The 26,503-nt window shown below is 46.6% G+C and overlaps 1 protein-coding gene across 1 annotated transcript in view; it reads right to left on the bottom strand.

Annotated features, from left to right (window-relative positions):
- LOC8042354 overlaps positions 1-26,503 on the bottom strand; it is a 484,035-nt gene that overhangs the window by 76,219 nt on the left and 381,313 nt on the right. Inside the window, exons 8-11 of the mRNA XM_042287475.1 lie at positions 5,671-5,979; positions 4,703-4,948; positions 3,628-3,920; positions 2,195-2,498 (exon numbers count right to left, since the gene is read on the bottom strand). Of these exons, the coding sequence (XP_042143409.1) occupies positions 2,195-2,498; positions 3,628-3,920; positions 4,703-4,948; positions 5,671-5,979 (1,152 nt within the window). The remainder of the gene's footprint in view (positions 1-2,194; positions 2,499-3,627; positions 3,921-4,702; positions 4,949-5,670; positions 5,980-26,503) is intronic.

Below are 26,503 nucleotides of genomic sequence, written 5' to 3'. Positions count from 1 at the left end.
TGCGCAGTATGGGATACCTATCGATGTCACCTCCGTAAAGCGGTTGAATTGGTTGAAGGTTCATTTAGTATGACTACATCATGCTTACCTCACTCAACTCCCAGGCTAATCTTCCAAACTTTGAACTGGAATACAAAATTACCAGAATGTCTCTCTTTCGCAAATTTGATCAAACCTCACTTGGCAACAGTGCCCGACAACAGCGTTTTGTGCTGCATTGACCTCTAGAAAGCCGTTTATCCCCTCCTGTACTATACTGTGCATCTCCATTCGTTTTCTATTCGGACAGCAAAGGATCGGAATGATCTATTGATGCCTTGCTTCAAGCTGACCCCCATTCATTTCAAGACAATCGGCGAACAAGTGTCTGTCATTTATTCATTTCAGAGTTTTATTCTTTCTGTGTGAACTAAAGTCATCTGCTGGCGCAATAACCCTGATGTAATCACCTAATAGCTGGATATTTCACTTGTAATAAATGAACAAACAACTAAATGTTCCACAGAAAAGGCCTATTCTCACAGACACCATAAAACTGTTTGACTAGGGTGTGCAAAGCATACGGAACAAATTGGGCAGAACAAGCTGGACTGAAAAACGTTGGTACATGACCTCGCACGACTCCCTTCGCACAACAACTTGGTCAAGCCAGCTTTTGCTAGCCACAAGCTGTCTGTTAGTTTCCGATAGACCGATCTCACCGGCCAGTTTGACTACGCCACCGCTGCCGCAATGCAGCGAGGGAACTTTAGTCTTTCTGCACGTGCGACAACCACGCTGGAGCTCTTCGCGTGTAGAGCACGAGAGGGCACAAGCCCTCGCGTGCACGGCCGTCTGCCTCCTGTGAACTAAAGTTATGGCGGTTTTACGCATTCGCCCAATGCTTAGTGAGATCGGTCTATTCCGGTGCCCCTGGCTAAAACACTGGTATGCTGGACCTGAGTGCATCCTGTATGCTACATGTTCATTTGTCAATTTATGATTTAATAGATGTTCCTAAATATATGTGGCACCCACATCGTCTTCTCTGCACATTACAGCAATCCAATGCGTGGCACATGAAAGAGCGCCTATGAATAAAAGTAAAGTTAAACATATTGTAATCCTACAAAAAAAGTGGGGAGGCACAGAGTGTGAAGTGGAAACACATAGACTGATCTCCTTAACCTAGTGTAATTATTGTGATTAATTACTAATAATTAATTAGCCAGTCTCACAAAATTAATCTAAATTTAGCAGCCGTGTAACGGTTTTTCGTGATGCTCTTTCGTAATCTTATAACCATCACATGGATGCCAACCCTATAACCCCGTGTCAAAAGAGGTTCAGTTGGTGTACCATTTTTTAATTTCATAATGGCAGTAACAAAACAGACTATCAACTGTGTGTTGTAGCTGCTCTTTTTTCTTCATATTCTGCACCCACAAGGATAAAGAGAATAGATTGCACCATTTATGAAAAGCATCAATGTCAGCCTCAAGGGTACATTTCCATGGTTTCACAATTCTCTGCACGGTGAAATCCAGAAGGCCAAGAGGCAAACTTTCTGTGAAAGGTCTACTTAAATTATGTGAACAAGTAGAATTTTGTTTCTACTCTCACTGAGCTTACAATCACAACATTAAAGTAATACAAACCTACTCTAATAAGTACCATGTAACTGCTATGGCCCACTTGTGAACTAAGCCTTCAGAAGAATAAACTTTGACAATCTGTACAGATTTAATCTGCTCTTCAGATACACAGCATGCCCTTAATCACATTGAACTATAAACCTCCGGATCTCTCGGCGACTCCAACTTTTATGGTGGTCTGTACTACAGATATAATACCAATGGGCCACTGCAGGAGCCAACCCAACAACACTAAAGGTGTATTTGCCAGGACAAGGACAGGGGGGTTCTAGGGCCTTTGCACCACAAAGGCAGTACAAACTATGACGTCGGCACAACCTCCATACCAGAGTCTAAAGGTTACTGTTATAGCGTGACAAAGGTATATCTTCCCGCTAAATTTAGCGGACGGTGGACACATGACATCAATCCAGGTCAGGTGGGTTGGTGTAACGTCACTTACGTGGTCACCCAACAGTGCAACGTGTGTTGCTACGTAACACCGCGACATTGAGTTATGAGGTCAAGCGACATTTAGACTACGACGTCCAGTTACGTTCCATTCAAGCAATCCGGCTCACCTGCACCACAGTCTCGACGGAGCCCGTGCCGGACTTGCTGAGCAGCGACACGCTGCGCGAGGTGTCCAGCCCCTCGCTGCTGGGCGAGGAGTCGGCCCCGTCAGACTCGTGGCAGTCCTCCGACTCGTCGTTGGTGGTGTACTCTCCGCTGGCGTCGCACGAGCTGTCCACAGGCCCCTCCTCCTCCTCCTCCCGGGCGGCCGTCACGGGGGCCTCGCACGTCTCCAGCCACTCCTGCACTCTGGCCGACGAGCGGCCGGATCTCTGGCCCTCCTCCCCCGGCGGCGGATCTTCCTCGCAGGGCCTGCGGGTGCGTTCGACAAAAGCAACCGCTTTGTAGGGGAGCTCCGCACAAGCCCCTCTCGCTTGCATTGGACCGACCGCGTGACATCACGCGATGCGGGAAAATAGAAGTCGTATGACCCGATATCACATGACGGTGTCGCGCGACTTGCTTTTGTTGGGTCTTGTTGCGCATATCCCTTTGCCAAATTTAGCGGAAAAATTATTGCAGCCTCAGATAACACAAATGCGCAATGTAATGGCGTCACGTCGCAGGATGTGAGCATTTCCCCACTAAATTTAGCGGGGAAACGCCATCGCTAACTTGCAAGAGAAAGTGCCGCTCTATAAAAAAAACCTCGTCGAGTGCTGCTGCACCTTCACTGCCTTTGCAAAACGTCTTAGTCGAGCGATTGTATTTTAATGGTATCAACGCTAATGGAGTCGTGCCCCGCTCCATATGGCGAGCAAGTTCGTCTGCCCGTCGTGGAGAGCTATGGCGACGTGACGGTACCAAGCTACGGTCGAAGGATTGCTCCGGGCGAGCCACAACGCTGCGGTGAGTGAACAAGGGGCAGGGCAATGGCGACCTCACCTTTTCTGTAAGATATCTACTTGTTTCTTAGGAACGAGGATGCGGGCTTCGAGAAAGAAGAAAGGAAATGCCTCGAGAGGGCTCATTGTTTCTGTGGACTGTAACAAAGAACGAAGACACCGAAATGTTGTTTACCCTTCAAGGAGAGTGGCAACGGCAGACCTTGGTCACACGCATGACCCATTCCTCTCACTTTTTCCTGCATCTCCTCTCTCGAGCATGGCAGAGATGCGTTTTGGTTCTCACATTCGATTCAATAAGACGAGGTTTTGCTTAGCCTCACAGTTCTGTGCAGGAGTGCAAAAGCTCTAGTACTTCTATAGAATTGGAATAAATTAAACGAAAACCTTTAGTAATGCTGCAACCATAAAGCATAAAGACAAAAAAACCTCAAGAATGCAATTTTAACCGCGAAAAATGGCCAGCTCGAGCTTTCAAGTGACTCTGCGCGGCCAAGGAATGGCAAAAGGCAAGCGGCGCGTGCCGGAGGCACAACGCAAGGCAGAGACGGTAGGCACCCTGTCAGGCTTGGCATCTGACATCTGGCCAGCCTCACCCGTTCTGGTCAGAGAAGGCGGCCTCCTCGAGGGAGGTCATCTTGTAGAAGTCGGCGTTGCCGGACTGCACCAGCGGGGAGGCCTGGTACTCCTCCTCCTCCTCCTCAGGCGTGAGGAAAGGCAGGGTGCCCGGCCCGTCCGAGGGCAGCCCATCTCGGTACTCCCGGAACAAAGACGACTCCGGGCTGTAGCTGTACACCCGGATGCAGTCCTCGCTCGACAGCTGCGTAGAGCTCTCGCTCGAGTAGCCCACATCGTGAAGGATCTCCAGCCGCCGGCCCTTGCATGACACCTGCGCATTGCCAGCACACCACGGTTCCTTAGTTTTTACAAACGATTACCACGAGAGACCAAGCCCCCGCAAAAGTCGGGGACAGTCACGAAAAAATGACGACAAGCACTCGTTAGGTCCGAGAGCAAAAAAAGTCCAAGGGGCATGCAGTAGGATGGGCCCTCGCTCGATCCAGTGTGAAGATACAGGAGCAGTACGGGGGTCTGGCGGGATGCTTCGTATTTAAAGAGGCAACACCGCTCCCGTCAAACCAACTTTGTGCCGGAGCTGTCCCGATGCGATGCTTCCACCACCTTCAGGTGCCTCTGTGGTAAATCGTAGCACGATACGTCATTGAGCCAATTTATGCGGTCACTTTAAGGGCTTATCCCAGATGTGGAGGCGTGTGGTAGTATGTCCAGCTAGCATGCAGTAAAGACAGCCATTATCTTCACCATCCTGCCCTTGACTCCATGCCAGCCAAGTTTCCCATAAAACTGTTTTAAGGTCACAAAAAGTACACAGAAGTCTCGTCTGCTCCATCTCATCTTCCAATGGCCTATGGCCGATGCTACCGGCCGCCTTGTCTAGGTGCCAGTCGGCTAGAAGCTGGGTGGCATATTGCTCCGACATGTGTATCATTAGCACGCCGATCCGATATTCGTGTTGGAGCAATTTTCCACACAATTTCTAGCTGGCTCACGACGGGACCAGTTGCCCCGTAGCTTTGATTTGTTACAGTGTGAGACCAAGCTCTTCCCTCCTAGGGGATAGACCCGACGACATAGCAAAGAGGCGCCCACCTTGAGCTCTGTGATGGCTGTGCTGCCCACCATGACCCCCTTCTCGAGGTGGGTGGGGGGGCTCGGAAGTGCGTGGAGGACCTCCTCATGCTCGGACTCCATCCCGTCGTGGTCCGTCGGAAGAGGTGGGTCCAGAGGCGGATGCATCATGGCGGAGCCGGCCCCGTCGCAGCTGAGGCGCGGCTGCTTGGTCCTCGGCTCGTCCCCGTAGCCCACCTCGCTCCCAGCGTCCCAGTCCAAAGCGCCCTGCGGGGGTGGGCAGGATTTTACACAAACAGGACCAACGAAGCTAGATCGAGAAAAAAGATGCGAGCATGTCATGCACGAAAAGTGCCGGCCAAGGAAACACTGGTCGGGGCTGCACCTGCTCTTTCTGTTCAGTCACATGCGACAGCAATGCAGAACTCCAAATATCTGAGAGGCAATAAAATGCACAAGGGCTTCCACTGTGACACCATGCAAACAAGTCCATGCATCTTTCCCAAGATTATCGGTAGCAAAAGCACCTCATCTGATGAGAATCCTCATCATATAAAAATCAGGAATAAAACGGTTCTCAAAGGCTAATCTATGGTTGGAAAACCACATGCTGTAGCCTCGGGTAAAATAACTAAACCCACAAACTCTCCGTTGAATCTCTCAAACATGCACGACTTTAGTCTCCCCAGCCAATTTCTTTTTTTTTTCTTCCTAAAAGGTCATACAGAAGGGATTCCGTCACTCCTCCGTCGACGAAGAAAAGGGAAAAAATTAACTATTTTCAGCCCCGGTGAAGAACATGTGGCTATACCCAGGGCAACTTTCCGTGGTTTTCCTGAGGAGAGGAGATCATGCGTGCAGCTTTAGTGGAAGCTCAGTCAGGGAGAGGGCACGCGAGCCCGTACCTTTGACAGCATTACCAGAGAAAGTTGCCCCCGAGCCAATCTAGAAGCTGCTGCCTCTAGAGAGTAATGCAGACTCTGGCTCACCACTTGGGAGCCGTGCAAGAGCTGCTCAAGCAGGCACTGCCACTCGAGGGAGCGGAGCCAGAGCGCATGCCATCGCTTCTCGAGGTTGCTGGCCACCCGCCGGATCCGCTGGGCGTCGTTGGGGAAGAACGGCGTCGGCCGACGGTCGCCCCTCGCTCCGTCGCCACCACCGGGAGGACCACGGTCGCCCTCTGTCGTCTGCCTCGGATCTTCCGCAGAGTCTGGGGGCACACCCGTGCAGAGCGCTTCGCACTGCCTCAGCAGGGACTTGACTAGGCGGCTGCGGGACTCTATCTCCTGCTGCAACGCCTGCAATGCAGGGGAGGAAACAACGTCAACATCGTCGCACAGTTCCCACATTGGCCCATTCAACCCACCAGGCATGGCCAGTAACGATAATTTTTTTTTTTTCTCCGAAAAATATTTTCCAGTAGTCGGGTTTTCTTTACAAAGTAGTAGCACAAGAAAAGGGTTGATGCTCAGGTTTTTCTTAATTAACTTGCAGCTCTGGCACTAACACCAGAGCGGCCTGTGGGTGCAGTGGGCCTCATGCCCATCTAACTTGAAAACTATAAATACCGTAGCCCAGCAAAGTGAAACACCGTGCAAATGTAACATTTATAGTTCACCAGAGACGTAGCAAAGAGCAACACCTCCCTCGGTGTGTGCAGTTTCGCATTCAGGTGGGCACTTCCAAATGTGCAATCAATGCCGTACATGTTTTAGGTGACGACCATAAAAGGGTTAAGAGTCAAATATTGTCAGTAAGCTTAAGACAAAAATATTTGCAACGACTGCCACTCTTTCTTACGAGCATACCAGCTGCCAGCCCTGGAAGAGGCGGGAGGACAGAAGTGAAGCACTGCGCCACAGGTGCGAAAAGAAAAGGTGGGTTTTACGTCATGAGGTGGCTAAGGCCAGAATGTTTTCACCAAACATTTCTATGCAAGAAAGAAGACTCCGCCCAGGCCCTGAGGTCTATAACCAATGCGGTAGTTCATGTTTTTCTACAAAGAATCACTGGTAGTAGTAGTCACATTTGTGTTAGTACTAGTAGTCACATTCATGTTAGTTATATCACAGATTCTGTATTGTTGACAGGAAGGCACGCACACTCGTACAAAGAAGGAAAACGAAAATATTGATGTTGTGACTGGCAATGAAACACAAGTGCTCGCCAGAGCAACAGATGGCTGGGAGATAAGAGAACAGTGTTCTTCTATAATCACATAAAAAACCTGTGCATTGCCAGAAAAGCCCCGACTTGGACAGAATCTAGCACTAACAGCTGGGGTAAGAGGCCAAAGTTTCAGAACTTTGCATAATCTGGTTCAAAGGTTCTATGCTATTTCGGGAAATTTTCTATGTGAGAATATGGAGCCCGTTCCCAGGTAGCGGACAGCTATAGTAGTGTCTGTCATCTTCATGTAATTGTGGGCATCGGTGGCCGCAATTTCATTAGAAATTTCTTAAAGTGTCTCATTACAGTTTAAATCAGATAAGGGTGGGTCTGAAACTTGGACATGTTATCCCAACCTCTAGTGCTATATTCTGGTGCTGTGCAATGCACAATCAATTTTTGCAATGTGAAAAACACGGTTCACCTTTCTCCCGACACTCCATGTATTAAATCACAGTCGCGTCTGACAAACGTACGTCGCCGCAAAAATTCCCTTGCTGCTGAGTATGACGTACGGCTGCGTTCGGCAAGCCGTCACGCTTACTGAGCACTCCCGATAAATACTCCAGCGTCACGTACTGCCCGAGTAAGAGCTCGCAGTTCTATCGTCCAGGTCGAACTCCAGTACAAGCTGCGGGTATGGAACTCAACAGGTCAATCCAACCTTTATGAAATCATGGTTCCAGAGGGCTGTAGGATGAAATGGTCCCTGTCGAAATGGCCCTGGGCAGAACGGTCCCAGACAGGTAGTTTTTGACACCTTGGGTGTCCTTAGAGTTTGAGAGAATTGCTACTCTGAAGCTTTATTAAACAGATGTGAAATGTATGTTCTAATGTATTCTAGGTTTTTTGTGATATATTTTATACTCATTTACGAGGTAAAAACGGCAGTGAGGAGCTACAGTTTTACCGCCTCCAGCACCAGCTTCCTGTCTTCCACAGCAAGTCGGCGTGGAGCACCTGCTGAAGGCCAGGCGTTTGAAAGATACACCTTGCCATTCTCAGCTCAAAAGTCCCTTAAATTTCTAATTATCGCACGCACGTCTTTATGACTCCTGCTCACATAAGTATAATCACTGTAAAAAGCTGGAGCCTGCAAATCACTACACGAAAACATGTGCATAGACTAAAAGTACAAGGCCTGTGCTTGCGCTTGATTGGGCTAGATGGTGATTACATAAAATAAAGTCGGTGAACGCCATTTGTATGTTTTGTTTTAAAAACTGCATGATTGGTCCTCTCACCTCGTAGCACCGGCTGCACTCTTACTTTTGTAAAATGCAGTATAGGTGTGGAATGAAAGTAGTCACATTTTGTGAAAGTATATTTTTCAATTCGAATTTGCGCAATGAAGCTGCAAGGAAATAAATGCACATATAAGGAATCAAAGAGGCTATCATGCTCATAGTCATGCCGCTTATGTGAAATACATTATTCATTAATACATTATTATTATTACATATAATACATTATTCGATACATGCACAATTATATATTATTTCTATATTATACTTTTCTGCTACTGGCATGCAGTGTGTTTTAAACTAAATATATAAACTTTAAAATTATTATTGTTTCATAACCTATAATAGGTATTCGGTACAACATTTTCTTTTCTCCATGTTCACATTACATCAAATACAGACAGTCAACTAACCTCCGAAGTGAAAGCAAACTACGCCGCAAAATTTACCTGGGACCATTTTGTCTGGGTTGGCACTTGCGACCAATTTTTCCGCAACTAATCTGTCCGGGACCAATTTGCCCGGGACCAATTTGTCTGGGACCATTTTGTCTAGGACAATTTTCTGCGGATCCCGCTCCAAAGGTCATGGTTCCAAAGCACACGTTCGCGTTCCATGGGTTCACCGGTGACCATGAAAGGCTTTTAAGCAAGAGGCTCCTGCCAGCGCTCGTGGTTTGCACGAGTGCGCGTTCTCCGCCCAGACACCTTGAACGGTCGATTTCCAAAAGCGGGGTCCATAGCACCTGAGCGAATGACGTTTTAACGAACAGCGACGTTTGAGCGAATCGACATATTAGCAAATAACGGGGGCGCGCGTTAACCCATCCGCCGCGCTGCGCTTACGCCGCCGCGCTGCGCTTACGCCGCCGCGCTGCGCTTACGCCGCTTCGCGGCGACAGTCTGCGGCGGCTCATTACAAAAATGTGAACCTAGTTGGCCCACCCGAAAACGCCGCTTCGCGGCGTCCGACTATTCGCTAAAGTGTCGTTCGGTGAAACGTGGGCGTTCGCTAAAACATCATTCGATCAAGCGGGGGGCATGGCTTAAAGGCGGGCGCTCAAAATTTTCTTCAGCGTGGCAGAAGATTCCCCCTCTTTTCTTTTTTTCCTCCTCCCCTTTCCTCCCCCATTTCCTCCTCGCTTTTTACGGCCTTCTCGCACGACTGCTAATGGGCTTACCGGCCCCCCGACAAAATCTCTGTAACCCTTCAAGGTTCTCTGCTTCAATCCCAAACACCAGGGATTAGTTCGGCAGGCTGAATATGAGCTCGGAAGGGTTCGGGCTGGCTCGCTTTTCTTTCTTTTTTTTTGCTCTTTTTCTGCAGTTCTAAAACACACTCAGATAGTCAACACCAACTAGCCCAACAACAAGTTCTTTTACATTCGGATACTTCCGCATGCGGCCACACACGCTACAATACCGCATATTTATCTCGAGTGAACGGAATTTGAACATCACAGCAGAAGGAAAGAAGATGGGTATTTTTATCTGAACTTTGAGCTCTACCCAGAGAGTTGAAAATTGGTCGTTCTAACAACGGCACTCTGAAGAGTGATTGTATCACTATTGTGTTTTCTTTCTTTTTTTTTTTTTGTTTTTTGTACAAACTAATAATCATGAGTAATTACAAGTCAAATATATTGCAGTCAGAGGGACACAGTCTGACCATTTCTGGGGCATAATATATAGGTTCGTACTACAGGTGTTTTCTAGAGTGACGGCCGCCTCGTTCAAGCTACTAAGAAGAGTAAAAACAAACTTCCATAAAAACTGAAACGGTTTATGGTATATTTCATCTATCTTCAGCCTTTGAAAAAAATTTCTTCGTGGCCAAACGTGCATTTAGTTTCTGTCAACAAATGTAACTGGAAACTTGACACCCGACAAATATCTTACGTATCAGCAAAGAGAACGGGAAACACGGAGATTGAACCGCAAAATCACAATTTTCTTCGCGTAAAATAGTGCAACTAGCAATAGTAGCATATTATGCCATTTATTAAAAGACAGCAGGTATTACGAAGTTTTTATTCTCTTCTGTTTGCATTTGTTCGCTGATGAAGAAATGGAATGCCCAGATAGCCTCTGCAGCCCTTACATAATTGTTTGGGGCTTTGTCAGGGTGGGCGAAGGCCATCTCCAAAAAAAACCAGGAGTTCGGAAGGTGTGCTACCGCAAGTTTTGGGGCTGCTTGGCTAATTTAGGCGTCTGGCGTTCCCCGCCTACTTAGAAAGGAAGCGGAACAGCGGTCAGCTCAACGTCGTCACCAAGCGGGAAATCATGCCGAAATGCGTCCTTGAACACGTGCGAGATCTTTACCCGAACCCAGCCGAGATTCACCACAATTCATCTACGAAAAAAACTATAAAAAGGGGTAGGCTTAAAGGCCGCCGTACAGTTTGCGCTTTCCACTTTTTCTGCGTTTCCTCCTCCCCTGCCCTCCTTTCCTTCCTTCACCCCCCCCCCCCCCCCCCCCCCCCCCCTGTTTACCGCCCTTCCCCGAGGGGACAACACGGAGAATGGATTAGGAGACGCCTCGGTTAATCCGGCCTAACCCGCCGAAGAGGGGGCCTGCTGCTTGACCAAAAATTATTTCGCTGCTCGAAAAAAAAAAAAAGAAAAACGCCGCGGGCGGCGACTGAATGCGCTTTGCCGGATGCGCAACGCTCCGTCCGCCTTGAACAAGCTTGTATGCACTGGACTAACATTTTTCGCAGCGCGGCAGGTTTAGTGTAGGTCCTATCATATGGTCCTGCAAGACTTCCCTGTCCGCCACAAGCTAGCCAATAATTCAAGAACATAACGACGGCAGCGTATTCAAACAGTGTAAAATGATATGTATATAATATTTATAAGAACACCGTTGTCTTCACTGCTTGGCTTTCAAATTTTTAGCGTTGCCAATAATCGTAATCAAACTATTTTTATGATTGAAGACCCCTCGTCGGCATCGACCCCAAGATTACGCTTACGTGAAACATGATTCTGCGCGGAAGCGGCTCAAGTCACCGTAAACTTTTTTTTTTTTTTGTTTCAACGTGGATTTTGTTTTTTAATTTAGCTGAAATACCACTGGCAGAACACGAATCGCATACTTGGAAGGTATATACCGTCTGAAAACTCATATAGCTGGTTGAATGAATGCAATACTATCGCATTCGTTGAAGCTTGATTTGTTGATTCGAACTTCAACAAAGCACACGCACCCATTCTCCCTATTCCTGTTTACCCAGTCATAGTCGTTCCCTCACGATGCAATACGTGTACAAGTAACTGCAGTTTATGCATTGTTGACGTTGCACAGCCGTGATCGCACGGTTTTTAGAAGCGCTATAGAACGAGCACAAGCGTCGAATTCCAGTACACTCATTGATTTCTGTCTCACCGCCGTGACGCCACACGAGAAAAGCGATTTCGTTCTGTCTGTGAAATTAGGAACACAGAAATCAAGCTATAATCCCGGGGATAAAACAAAGCGAAATGGATCTCTGTAGCCAATACCCAACCGTTTGCGAGGTGACTAGGCGAAAGCGGGTCCATATCAGAAGAGCGAATGACATTTTAGCGAAAGGCGACATTTGAGCGAATGGTCGTTTTAGCGAATAACGGGGGCGCGCGTTAACTCATCCGTCGCGCTGCGCTTTACGCCGCTTCGCGGCGACAGTCTACGGCAACTCATTACAAAAATATGCACTCATTTGGCCCACCCGAAAACGCCGCTTCGCGGCGTCTGACTATTCGCTAAAGTGTCGTTCGATGAAACGTGGGCGTTCGCTAAAACGTCATTCGATCAAGTGAGTGCCTCCCAGGCGAAAGCATATATTACCTCCGTACCTTTACCCTCTGCACACCGCCAGAGAGAGCCATACAAACTCCTTAGAGCTATTGCCAACACGATTGCGTTTGCAAGCCGGTAGTTTGACTCGGCTGGGATTCGTCCCTTTCATAGCTCTCTATGAAACCAGAAAGGTAGATACTTTTCTACATAGGGTGGGTTTGCCCGGGCCTCCAGTTATTTACGGCCAAAATCACACTGGAGGCGCTTCAGCAATGTTCACTCTGGTCGACACACGTGCACTGTAAAAATGCCAGTCGTCTACTCTTTCCGAAAAGATACTTGACGAGCCAATCTTAGAGACCGACGGATAACGAGGCCGAAATTATGCTTATACCTCAAAAAAAAATTATAACACAAATTTGGCCTCGTCATTCCCAAACTGGTTGCCGGACGAAATACTCTATGCGTATTGCCAGCCAGGGTTGGTAATAGTAACATAAGATACGTACGGCAGAATTCATTTCTATAAATAAAATTATTTGGCTGACGCCAAAGTAACGCGAAATGGGTGCAAAGAGTTTTGCAAAAGGGAGCGTAAACCGAAAAAAAGGGGAAAAAAAAAAATACAGAAGAATAGGAGAAATAAAAAAAAAAAAAAATCTCTGGTGACGTGGCCAAAAAAATTTCTGTTCATGTGATTTTTATTGTCACGTGACCGAACAAAAAAAAAGCGAAATGAAAAAAGAACACGTGAAAAAAACCGTCCCCTGCCCGGTTTCGAAGCTAGGCCCTCTTGATCGTGAAACTAGCGCGCTATTCGTTACGCCTAGTTGCGCCAACATAACTTTTTTTTTTCTTTCTTTATTGCAAGTTGCGCCAACATAACTCTGCCTTTAATGCTCACGCATTCTCACATCATAGGAGAAAGCTTAGGTGCCTTCGTAGTTTTTCATGCATGTGTTATTTTTATTTGTGTCAAGAGTTCACGTTCCAAAATGCTTTTAGAGTTTTGGAGCAAAACGAGTTTCTTCATCTGAGTCACCTTCTAGAGCCAGCATACCTCGGCAAACCTCACTCATGAGGGCCCTCACTCACCCTCACTCACCCTCATCTTCACAGGTGAGGTGAGGGTGAGTGAGTTTCTGAACCAGGAAAATTCATGAGCGTGAGGGTGAGTGAGGGCCGTGAGGGCTGTGAGGGCGGTGAGGGCCGTGAGGGCTGTGAGGGCGGTGAGGGCCGCGAGGGCGGTGAGGGCCGTGAGGTCGGTGAGGGCCGTGAGGGCCGTGAGGGGGTGAGGGCCGTGAGGGTCGTGAGGGCCATGAGGGCCATGAGTGCGTGAGGGGCGTGAAGGCGGTGAGTGGCGTGAGGGCCATGAGTGCGTGAGTGGTGTGAGGGCGGTGAGTGCGTGAGGGGTTTGAGGGCCATGAGTGCGTGAGGGCAGTGAGTGGCATGAGAGGCGTGAGGGCCGTGAGGGCGGTGAGTGCATGAGGTGATGTGAGGGCCGTGAGGGCGGCGAGCGCGTGAGGCCCCCTTCAGATCGAGCATCTTTCTCAGCAATTTTGGTGTTAATGGCGGGTTGTTCTCTAGCTTTCCCTAGATCGACACGAATTGCTGAGATCGGGTCCGGCTCGAAATAAGCAAGCAACTCGGAGCAATTCGAATACGTTTGAAGCGGCTGCATCTAATCAGGGACGCAAAATTTTCACATGATACCTCGTGCCGATGATGATGACACCGGAAGACTTGGTTCTCGTTTGAAATCGATCGTTTTTTTGGAAATAAACTGTTTCAGAAAGGTGAATTAGTATTCTTAACGAGATTTAAATGCATAAAAACACGTTTATAACGCGTAATTGTGTCTAAATAGTGCAAGAAAAATAAAATTTTATGGTGACGATGGCAAATTGCAGCAACTGGTTGCTGCGTGTGATCGCGGGCGGCGCGTGTTGCTGGTGTTGCGACGTAAAGTTTCTGGGCGAAATTGCCCCATCTGAAGCTGGCCTGAGTGGCGTGAGGGCCATGAGTGCGTGAGGGCGGTGAGTGGCGTGAGGGCGGTGAGTGGCGTGAGGGCGGTGAGGACCGTGAGGGAGGTGAGGGCGGTGAGGGCGGTGAGGACCGTGAGGGCGGTGAGGGCCGTGAGGGCGGTGAGTGGCGTGAGGGCTATGAGTGCGTGAGGGTCGTGAGGACGGTGAGGGCTATGAGTGCGTGAGGGCCGTGAAGGCGGTGAGGGTCGTGAGGGCGGTGAGGGCCGTGAGGGCGGTGAGTGGCGTGAGGGCGGTGAGTGGCGTGAGGGCCGTGAGTGAGTGAGGGGCTTGAGGGGCGTGAGGGCCGTGAGGGCGGTGAGTGCGTGAGGGCCGTGAGGTTCAGTGAGGGTGAGTGAAGGGCTGAAGGTGAGTGTGACTGTGAGGGTGAGTGAGGGGCTGAAGGTGAGTGTAGCTGTGAGGGTGAGGGTGAGTGAGGGGCTTAGGTGAGTGTGGCTGTGAGGGTGAGGGTGAGTGAGGGCGACCTAAAATGCCGACCTCTGAGAGCCAGTAGACCGCACTGGGTCCTCCGGCTAATCAAGCAGCTATCTTCAAATTCTCTGACGTGCCCGTCCTCGCATCCGAGGTCGCCGATTGACAAGCTTATCTTCCACCTGGTAGCCGGAACTCCCAGCAAAGCGCACATGAAGGCTCCCTACCCACGGCAGCTTTGTTCCGTCCCCACCCCCTCTCAAGAGGATGGCTCGCCCCGAGGCTAATCCCATTCTCTAGACGCCCTTTCCACCCAACGCTGGCCCTCTCCCTCCCCGTCCCCCAGCTTCGGGAGAGAAGGTTCTTCCCTGCAGAACGTCCCGTTTGTACAGCGGCCTTTAAACGATTTGGCAGTTTTTGAATATATTCATGCGGACAACTATCAACAAGTACGGAAAGAAATGCAGTAGAAATGCAGAGCTCTATTGTGTTCTTTATGTCCATACTTGTCTTTCGCGCAGTACGCCAATTAAAATGAATTCTGCAATATCCGTAGATTATGCCTGGTTATGTTGTCTTTAAAAGAAAAGTAATCAAGCAAGTTCGGTATCGTGCCACAATTTGTGCATATACAATTGTATGTGGAATTCAAAGTCAAAACAGTACTTCCGCGGGAAATAATGCATCCGTCGTTCTTCGTCTTCCTGAAGCTATGAACTACCGATCTTGGCTACAGGACTTTTGGGTCCACAAAATATCACGCTCAGTAGAAAATTCGCGTTTTCTACCAAAAGTACTGGAAATTATTTATTTTTCAAACAGGTCGGGTGGTGATGCGTGTTTGAGTGTAGGACCGTTGACTGGGCACTGGTTCGCGCCAAGCAGTGCTTCCTTTCTTGCTGCCTGCGACGAGTGTTGAAATTTGAATATAGCAGAAATAAAAGCAACTGATACCCTTAGAATTATTTTAAACTTGCGCTTTCTTCAGGCATTAAGATTTTGATCGTACCTTTTATTCATTGTCGCCTTCGATGAGGGAACAACTTGCCGAGGAGGCCGCGCTGTCCGCGTACGCGGCTTGACAGATAAGGTCGCGAATGCTTTTCACGAATCTTTAAAGACGAAGCATAAAAATGAAAGACGCAGCCACTTTACGCCAATGAAACCAACTTTATGTTTTGGGCAGACGTCTTGCGAGAGTTGCAGTATTTTAATTATGCCTAATAAATTAAATGTTTAGGACTAAGTACCAAACTTTTTTTAGATGTATTAAGAACCAAAATGTCATTTGGAAAGTTCTAGAGCTGCTTGAGAAACACCCGATTAGCTGTTTGCAACGTGATACGGCTTGCGTGGCTTCCTTCTGACTAGTAATAAAGCTTATGAAACATGACAAAATACCCCGTAATATAGCGCCCGCCCCATCATAAACTCAATTTCGAATGTCCCGGTATTTGTTTTCATAGGCCGGAAAAAGAAAGAGATGCATGCTTTATTTATATCAGAAAAGAACTGCCCTCTGTTTTATTTACAACGTTTATTGTTTTGTTTTTTTCACCTACTAGATATTACAAAAAACGTGGAAATTAATGTTTTGTCGATGTGAGCTATGCGGCCAGGCGAAGATTGGGTTCAAGAAAGAACGCAACAAAAACCGACTGATTACCTAACATTTGTTAATGAACTTTTTGATTATAAAAGAAAACGGGATAGTTGATTTATAAAGTTGTTGGGCGTAATCGAAAGCCACCAAATTGTGCAGTGAAAATTAGCGCCATCGCGGTTTGTGTAGGTAAGTTATACGGCCAGGCGAGGATAAGGTTCAATAACGTACGCAACTAAAACCGACCGATTGCCTAAAATTCGCTAATTAACCTTTTAATTAGAAAAGAAAACGGCATCTTGTATTTAGAAAGTTGTTGGCCATAATCGTAAGCCACCAAACCGTCCATTCTTAAAAAGATGTAACGCGCGTACACAATTATACGGCGTCCTCCTAATTTGGGCGCGAAAATATAGTTCTGATTTTATGTGGGCTCCATCTCCGCGTGGCACAGCCTAACGCCATGAAGCCAAAGCGACAAATCATGCGCATCGCTGTGACAACGCCACTGTAGAAGGGGCGAGGAGTGCGCTGGCCGAAAAGATTGCGATAACACGATTCGCGTCCAAATTAGGCTTTTTAGGACGCCGTGAGCCACTTCACGTCCACTACATCTCTTTAAAAATGAATGATTTGGTGTTTTTGATGACTACAGATAAGGCAAAAACTGCAATTGCGTAACTCTGACGTTTTTTTTTAGAAAAATGTCTAGTCGTTAAAAAAAATCGCCCTGTATAAGCACGATTGTAAGGCAGTTCTTTACGTCTGGCGACATCATTACGGCATGGAAGGAGACGTCGACCACAGATCATCATACGCTGTGTATGATCTGTGGTCACTGTTTCTTTTTTTTTTTTTTTTTCGTACGAGAATGAGCAAACATTTGATACCAAATAAAATAGATTTAGCATTCACCAAATTCGGCTTGTTTACTTGATTCAAATCGATATTTGATTTGATTACACTTATTTTGTACCCCCACACGCCTACTTTATTCCCTAATGAGTTACAAATGATAATTACATTGTTTTTTTTTTGTTTTTTTTTTTTTTTTTTGTCGTGCGAGGTCATTACAATTTAATATTAACAATCGGAGCTATGCGATTACGCGGAGGAGGCGCATTTGAAGATATTCAAAATTGTTCTGAATGCACAAACAACCTCAAACGTCTTGCTGTTTGGGTCGTTTCCTACACGCAGGACCAATAATAAAGCCAAAACCTTATAGAGGAGAATATCTATATCAACTCAACGCACAAACACGATGTGAGGCGTGTCTGCGTACGTTGGAAAAGAGAGACCGGCGAGCAAACCATAGCGTCGAATGTCCATGCATCAAAATGTCCGTGCACCGAAATATCCGCGCACCGAAAAGTCCCACACCGAAAAGTCTTTGCAGCAAAAAGTCCGTACACTGAAATGTCTGTACACCAAAAAGTCCGCACCGAAATGCCCTACAGCAAAACGCTCTACACCGAAAAGTACTAGACCCACTACGGATGGGATCCTCTGTCACCTCTGCCGGTTTACGAACCATGATGATTCAGAACCACTGGTCTATGGAGCGCCATCCCTGATATACAGAAAACGCCGCTCGTACTTCCCGTTGTCGCCATGAATCCGCCTCAACAACGAAAGATGCCAAATCAGATATTTATGTTAAAATTGATACTTCAATGACTACTTCTTTGAGCAGAACAAGGCATTTGTGCTCTCACAACAGCAAAGAATCATCTTCCAAACCAATGCTAAAAAAGAGCCAATGCAACTCGTTGGGAACAGCAAGTGCCAAGCTCGCTCAAAACAGCTACTCGGTTGGTTCAGCTCCTTGTCGCAGGTGTGCCGGCTGGCTTCTGGATAATCTTTTCAAATCCTTGAAGCTTTCATTTCCTCCACCCAAACTTGTAAAAAAAAAACAAAAAAAACAAGAAAAAAAAAACAAGCAGCTGGCAAAAAAAAAAAAAAAAAAAAAGTCGGAAAATGGCGAGGAGGAAACGAGAGGCGATTTCCTCCTTTCACAGTGGCGAGAAGGAAAGTGAGGGTCGGGTTCCTTCTCTCTGCTTGCGGGCCGGCCTTTAACACGCGCACCACGCGAGAAGTAGGAAAGCCTTTTTTTTTAAAAAAGCGTCGACCTTTTTCGATAATCGGCGTTTCTCTAAACTGAGGCTCTGCTTTCTCTAAGCCGTGCTTCGATAAAACGTGCCCATTCTCTAAACCGTGCTTCGATGAAATGGCATTCGATCAACCGTAGTAAGCCCTCGCAAGCGTAGTAAGGGTCCGCCGGGCGAATGAGTCATCGGGCAGGGCGCTCTGAACCCGGCCGTTCTCGAGGCTCCCTGGGCTCTCTCTGTCTGGCCCGCTGACCTTGGAGAGCAAACAGGCCGCGGTGCCACTTCATTTCCACGGAGGAAGGGGAGCAGTTGCACCCAGCGCCAACAACTCAAGAAGCTGGGCCGGCCAGGAGAGCCGGTTTTGCCACGAGCGCCCCTGATTCCGGGGAGAACGAAGCCCCTGCCACAATGCACACAGAACCCTCTCGTCCCCCCGGCGAGCGAGAAGAACACGGCCAAACGACCTTGACTGCAAAGCATAAAGGTCGCTCACCGCGCGGCGTGTTTCAGCGTGCCCCGGCGAACCGCCGAAAAAACAGGGGGCGCGAGCGGGCACGCCGCCCGGCGCGTGCACCGTCTCCCCCGAGCCTCAAAAGACCCGCGACTAGAGAGCCTTCATGTGCGCTTTGCTAGGGTGATGCCACCCTTTGTAATACCACTCGCTGACAAACCAGCAGCCATTTTGGTCCTCGGCGATAATCCGTGGGGCTTATGACCCTCCCGGAAACAAGCACATTATCTCAGAAGTTCGGAGCAGCGTTGTGGAACCCACGGAGGGAGGATAAGCATTTTACCCCTCGGAGGGGATTACCGATGGACACAAAGGCCACTTTCCGGCGCACGGGGAAACAATGAGAGGAACAAAATGGCGGTGGAAGAGGGTGTGGGAAAGGGAAACAGGCAGTTGGCATCACCCTATGCGAAGCGCACATGAAGGCACTCTACCAGCGACCGCACAACTGCCGAACAACGTTGCTGCCGACCTCTACGGCAGAGCTACCCTTATCTCATCAATCGATACGACGAGAATAAACTACAAACCACAATTTTGTTGACATGAGCTGTCTGGCGCGTGCTCAAGTCGAGTATTCCAACGATTCACATGACCCCTTTTATCACCAGTGCACGAAGGTCCAGAAGTTTCATCTCGCCCCTTTTCTTTTTTTACTTATTCCGATAAATTAAATATCATATGAAAACGCTACGGTGGTAGGCCACTCAGTTGGTCGGACGACGTTTTAGGAAACGAAGTCCCGCCTCCAAATTTTCGTGGAAAGACACTTTACGAATTTGCCCTCCGTGAAACGACGTGTACGGGTGGGCCAGCCGCCACAGAGTGTAGCCGCGAAACGGTGTGAACGGGACGGCAGGGTGGGTCAACACGCGCCGATACACGCCATTCGCTAAAATGTCAATCGCTCATGTGATGTGGACCGAATCATGATGACCAGAGAGCATTGCAGGAAGGCCTTGGGCCCAGTGGTGCAAAACTATCGATAGTCGCCAGAAATCTGACTATCGACAGTGAAAAAACTATCGATAGTACATCGAAAGTTGACAATCGAAAAACGATCGATAGTACTATCGATAGTCGACCATCGAAAATCTATGGGTAGTACTATCGATAGTCGGCTATCGGAAAATTATTGTTCATTGGCTACGGGAAAATTATCCATAGTCGACTATTGTAAACCTATCGATAGCACTTCCGACGGTTTACTATTGATAGCTTTGTTAAACTAGTAGTTTGCGTCGATCCCTCTTCTCTTTTTCTCGCTTTATTTATTTATTTATTTTCAAATGGGACACCAGCTATCCCAAGCACTTACGATAAAGGTGCAAAACTATTGATAGTACCATCGATAGTTTTTCGATACCCGACTATCGAAAAACTATCGATAGTTCTATGGCACTATAGATAGTTTTGAAAAAACTATCGATAGTATCGATAGTCAATTTATCGATAGTTTTGCATCACTACAAGTTGGGCCGCGTTTAATTTTGTTTTCATTTATTTTTTTCCCTTTTTTTATCCACATGTGGAGATTTCAATGACTGAGCCAAAGGTCTCTGTTAATTCATTATGACAGGCTTTTTCATAATATATTTCCAAGACAACTTGTAAGTTGACAACAGATCATCTAGACACAGCTGGTTGACATCTTGAAATTTTTACGTTCATTTTGAAAATACAAATTATTACGTGTTTATTTAAAAATAAATACGTCATTTCTAAACAATGTGTTCAGTGTAATGGTTCAATATCATCAGGATCCAATAACGTATATTTCACCTTTCTTCAAATCTTTATAAATTCCATGAAAAAACAGTGAGTGCGCGGGCGAGCGTGTGGATATTGATCATGATGTAGAAAACCCGAGACTGTGTTAAAAGCAGAAAAACTTGGTCGAACAGCAAGTGAGTGTAACAACTGGACTCCAATATAGCGAAGCTATATTGTAATCCAGTCACTCCATTCAAACCACTTGCATCTGATGCTCCGCCATTCACGAGTGTGCACGACCCGCAACATCAAGCCGCGCCCTCGCCCACAAGCTCCATTTTAACATCGACGGGCATCTGGTATATTATATAAGCCCCATGATCAGCCTCACTACTTTTTATACCTTTTTTTGGTGCAGACTTTTGGTATGAATTTTTGGTCTCTCAGCAACCACCAGCTTCTCTCTGAGATGCAAATAAATAGTTTCATTATCATCATAATTATTATTGTTATTGTCCAGTTCTGCTTACATCGTTTCCAGCAGAAAATTTTCTGTTTTTGAACACGACGGCACACTTCCCGTAGCTAGCAGAAAACAACACTTGTACCATCATAGTGGTGCGGACAGATGCATGCAAACCTTGTTGCCACATGTCCCGCACTACGGAATTATGGTACATGTCTCGTAATTCGGTGATATGGAGCATGTTGTGGCAACAAGGTTAGCAGAGAAATGTCCCGTACTTAAACTATATTTTCTCTTACAGTGCACGTTTTGGTGACTCGCGCGCCTTTAGCCGGCTCCCGGAGTTGGTTACGCATATCGGGTAAGCTAATCCGAGAGCCGCCGGTGTTGGCAGATGGACAACCTTTTCCGCCTTCCGGACACCGGCGCGGGGCACAATGTCAACACTTCAGATTCCGATGGAACACGAGCAGCTGAACTCGTGTCCAATCTGGCTTTTCTTCACCTCACAACGGCCGCTGGGTGGCAGCGGCCTTCGTACGAGCTTGGTTCACAACCCATGCCGATATGGGAGTGCCTCTGTCGAGTCGCGACACTTTTTCAGGGTCGCGCGCGTGCGCGTGAGTTATAACTTAATAAGTAGCCGCAGCGAAGCTCTATATTAATCCAGTCACTCCATTCCAACCACTTCGCATCTGATACTCCGCCATTCACGAGGGTGCACGACTGCAACTTTCTTTCAACCTCTGGGACCATGGGCGGTGAGTTTTCAATTTCCCAGGAAGGGGGGCGGGGGGGGGGGGGGGGGGGGGGGGGGCGGGATTTCGCGTCCTTCTCCCTCTCTTTCCCCCTCCCACCTCGCCCTTTTTTTTCTTTCCTTCTCCGTAGTTGGCGCCTGTGTCTGCAACTAAAGTCACTGGATCCTGGGAAAGTAGCGCCATTGCCTTCCCTACCTGCTAGCCGGGCACAAACGGATACTAACATACACACGGCCCAATCCTCGCAAGGCGATTGGCTAATTGGTCTAGGTTGCCATGGAAATCGCCACCTTGGTCCACTTAAATCTTCGAAGCCTCCAGGGGGTCGTTCTAAACCAGTCACGCCAAGATCACCATGGAGCATCATCGTACTGGAAGCGTTCCCCACCAATTTAAGTCTTTGGCACTTCGTATGCGATCAACTTATTAATCATGCATATCTCCATGGATCTCTTACTATTGTATTGTTCATCTTGCCTATTTCAAGACAGTAAACTTATTTTTCAGTGCCTCCAAGCACCGGCCCAGCATGTGGTGGTGGTACAAATATGTGCGCTTGTTTCGCCGGTGTGTGGATAGCAAACTCTCGGTATACCATAAACGCCCCCATAAAGCTACCCGTCACCAGCGAATCTAGATAGGCTCACCAAGAACGAAGTGGTCAAAGAGAAATTGCTCATTTCACGGACCAAGATGGCGACCACACGGGGAGCTTGGCGTTACTTTCCCAGGATCCAGTGACTTTATCTGCAACAACTGCCTCTTGGCATCTCTCGGACGCCTTGAGCATTTTCTCTTTTCAGATATTCGTTTCGTGTCCCACTATTAAAAATATACTACGACAAAATTTCGGTGCTTATTTCTTGGTCCATACGTGTTCAAGAGAGCAGTACGGCGTCGGACACCCCGATATCTTGTTGAAAAATACACAAAAAGAATTTTAAAGGGAATTAAAGGATTAGCAAATGACGCGTGTTGGATGTCGCTAAACCCTCGTTTGTAATGTTCGTCTATAGAACATGGACAGGTAGTGACGTGCAAGTATGTGCAGCGTGCGCGTGAACGCAGCTTTAGCCACTTGCCCGCACGAGCAAGTGCACATGGCGGCGGCCAGGTACCCTGCTGGCAATCGTCTTGTCGACGTCAGCCTCGCGCCGCAGCTTTGCTCGTCCCGAGACAGATTACGTCACGATTGCTCGGGATGTCACGTGCTCTCCGCTGGCTGCTCTCCCAGCGCTTGCAGAGTGGGCCGTTTATTAATAACAATGGTACTTTTTTTCCCCCGACAAAGACAATGTTGCAAAAGTGATAAGATAAAAAAAGCTGTGAAAAACAGCTTGACCACCGCCGAGCCATGTAAATTAGTAGTCGTGATGCAGGAACCCAAGGAACTTATACAAAACTAGAATATGACATGTGCAACACAAAAATGAAAAACAAATTACAAAAGAGAGAAAACTAACGCGATACAAGAGAAGTAGCATATTGGTACAATTTGCACAATAGTGAAAGCATATGGGGAAAGTTAGAACCTCACTGAAATAAACGCGCAAGAAAACATCGACTCAACAGAATTTAGCGCTTATCGCGAAAAATTTGGCTTGAAATAAACATTTCCCGTACGATGCTCACCGATACATTGCTAAGTTCAACACCCTGCCTACTAAGCTGGTTAAGAGTAGTCGGCAAAAAAAAATATATATATATTCTATACTTTGGTGGCCGTAATTTGTTCTAAAAGAAGGTACTTCCCGAGGTTCTTTAACTCGTGTTGGGCATCTATATCGCTAAGTTGTTGAGGTGATGTTGGGGTAAATTTGTTTCTATTTTATTCTTGCACATAAACGATATCCTTCCTCCTCTTCTAAAGATATTTATATAAATAAAAAAAATTATCACACCGAACTCACTAAAAAGATTATCCATTGGATGTTCTAGTGACACATAAGAAATGCCTCTTAATACGAGGGGGGACCCAAAAGAAACCGAACTAAATTTTTTTGCACTTATTTATTCCCATTTCAAGCACAAACGTTCAATCTCCTTCAAAGTACTGTCCACTTGCACTAATACACTTGTCTAATCTTTTAATCCATGTGTCGAAACATTGTTTAAATTCATCTTTTGTGATGCTTGACAGCGCCTCCGTCGTTTTTTTCTTCACCTCAGCAACGTCAGCAAAACGCTTTCCTTTCATTTCTCTTTTCATTCTAGGAAACAAAAAAAAGTCGCACGGGGCAAGGTCGGGTGAGTATGGGGGGTGAGGAACAGGGGTCATACCATTTTTGGTCAAGAATTGTCGTACAGACAAGGCAGTGTGAGCCGGGGCATTGTCATGATGGAAAAACCAGTCACCCGACTTCCACAAATCGGCTTCCGCCGCACACTGTTGCGCAATCTTTTCAAAACCTCCATGTAGAAAGCCTGGTTAACTGTTTGACCCTGCGGAACAAACTCTGAATGGACGACTCCTTTCACATCGAAAAAACTAATCAGCATTGTTTTGATGTTTGATTTCACCTGACGAGCTTTCTTGGGGCGAGGCGAACCTGAAGTCTTCTACTGGCTTGATTGTTGCTTTGATTTAGGATCGTAACCATAGCACCAAGTTTCGTCACCTGTAATAACTTTTGCAAAAAAGTTTGGGTCACTTCGGGACTCTTCTTTCAAAGCACAGCATGCTTCCACGCGACCTTGCTTTTGTTCAGCAGTCAGCAGTCGTGGCACGAATTTGGCAGCCACCCTTTTCATTCCCAAATCTGTCAGAATTCACTGCAGTGAACTCAAACTCACTCCCGACAGCTCCACAGTTTCGTCAATGGTCCGTCGTCGGTCTTCGTTGCTGATTGCACGAATTTTTTCAACGTTTTCATGTGTTCGTGCAGTGGAAGGACGACCGGAACGAGGTTTGTCATCAATTGACATGTCGCCATTCTTGAAACGGGAAAACCACTCAAACACTTGAGTTTTCCCCATGGAATCGTCCTTGTACGCCGTTTTTAACAGTTCAATAGTTTCTGTTCCACTTTTTCCGAGCAAAAAACAGAATTTAACCGCCGCACGCTGTTCACAGAAATCAGACATTGCAAAAACGACGCCCACACGAAACACTTGTCACTATAAACCCAGCCGCAACTAGTCCTAACCTTCTTCGAGGACGGAATTAGGCCTAATGACTGAGCAATGTTCGCTCTATCAACTCCTGGCGGCAAAACGCGGTACTGCAAAAGCTCTGCTTAAAAAAGAATTAGTTCGGTTTCTTTTGGGTCCCCCCTCGTATAAATATTTTTGTAACAAAGATTTTTTGGAGGTTGGTATTGGTTGACCATAAGATAAATGCAAAAAAAAATTATATAATTAACTTTGTTCTAAGAGGTAAGATGTGTATGATGATATAGAATACCGACGATGTTAGATAATTTTGATATGATACGATTCATATGTTTTCTTGAAAAATAACGCCCGAAGGTTTAAACATAAGCACGATGTCAATTTGAGAAGAATTTATAAAAATATGTTTGGTAATATTGAAATATGCTTATTCTTCGGTCAGAATATACCTACATTTGTCTTATCGGCGTTTATTCTTAATGCAATATGTTTACTCCATCTATCAAGCTTTTCTAAGGTTTCGTTCGCGTCATCAATAAGCTCCAAGGCGTCATCACCATCAAACATAAAGCACGCTTCGGCTGCCTAAAAAAAAAATGATTGACTAATATTTACGATGTTATATCTATATACATATATAAAGGCCCGAGAATGCTTCCCTGGGGAACCCCCGGTTCAATCGGTTTTATTTCAGATGAGTGGCCATTTATATGAATATAATGTCTCCGGGAAGATAAATATGAACTTAGAAGTTGTGATAGATGGCCACGAAATCCATACACATCTAAGCTATTTAGTGGCAAATTATGATCTAGATAGTCGAACGCCTTAGTAAAGTCAACGAATAAACCGAAAGTGAGTTTCCTAGTTTCAAAATTTCTAAGTATATGTTCTTTTTGCGCAAGGAGAGCCAGTTTTGTGGATTGTTGCTTGCGAAAACCAAATTGCGATGAGCTTATTAAGTCACGATTATCAGCAAATGTTATCAGACGAAGAAATATAACTTTTTTCTAAACCCTTAAAAAAAGAACGAAAGAATTGAAACAGGTCAATAATTGCCAAATTCATGTTTATTTACTTTCTTTGATAAAACTGTTACCTATGCTAGTTGCCATCGACAGGGAAACACGCTGTTTGTGAAACAGAGATTGAATATGTGTACTAAGGGAAGAGAACATGTTTAACGAAAAATACAGCCACCAGGCTTGAAATACGAACGTGCGATTGTCATTTACGGATATTGCGGGTCATATTCAGTCTATTTCCGAAGACGACGGCCACATTTTAGATTTCGTTCAAATAGTTCCCTTGAAAGCGTAAAATGTTCTTTAACAACCCCGCCCCCCCCCCCCCCCCCCCAAAAAAAAAGTCATTTGTTTGTTTGTCCGTGCATTTACCGCTGAATTTAGCGGGGGAAATAGATTTCACGTCTGCTACACAGGAATTCAGTTTCCTTGCTAAATTTATCCGGAAATTTGATGTTACCTGACGTGACGTCACGGGACCTACAGACCAATTTAGTTTCCCAGCTAAATTTGGCGGGAAAGTTGATGTCACGTGGCCTTATACAAAAATTCAGCTTCCCACTAAATTTGGAGGGAAAATTGATGTCACAGCTGACCATAAACCTATTACGTTTTTCCGCTAAATTTGGCAGGAAACTAGATGTCACGTAAGGAAATTTTGTTGGGAAATGGATGTCACTGACCTATACACCAATTCAGTTTCCCTGCTGAATTAGGCGGAAATATTTATGTCACGTAAGCCGACGTCACGTGAACTATACATAAATATAGTTTCCCCGCTAAATTTAGCGGTAAAACTGAAAATGCAAAGTCCTATAACGCATTTCACGCACTATAGCACTTTGAAGGTAAAAGTCGCTGCCAATTTTTAGTCATTG

Source organism: Ixodes scapularis, unplaced genomic scaffold (assembly GCF_016920785.2).
Source record: "Ixodes scapularis isolate PalLabHiFi unplaced genomic scaffold, ASM1692078v2 PGA_scaffold10__122_contigs__length_95168666, whole genome shotgun sequence".
NCBI lineage: Eukaryota > Metazoa > Arthropoda > Arachnida > Ixodida > Ixodidae > Ixodes > Ixodes scapularis.
This window is presented reverse-complemented; position numbering and strand designations above follow the sequence as displayed.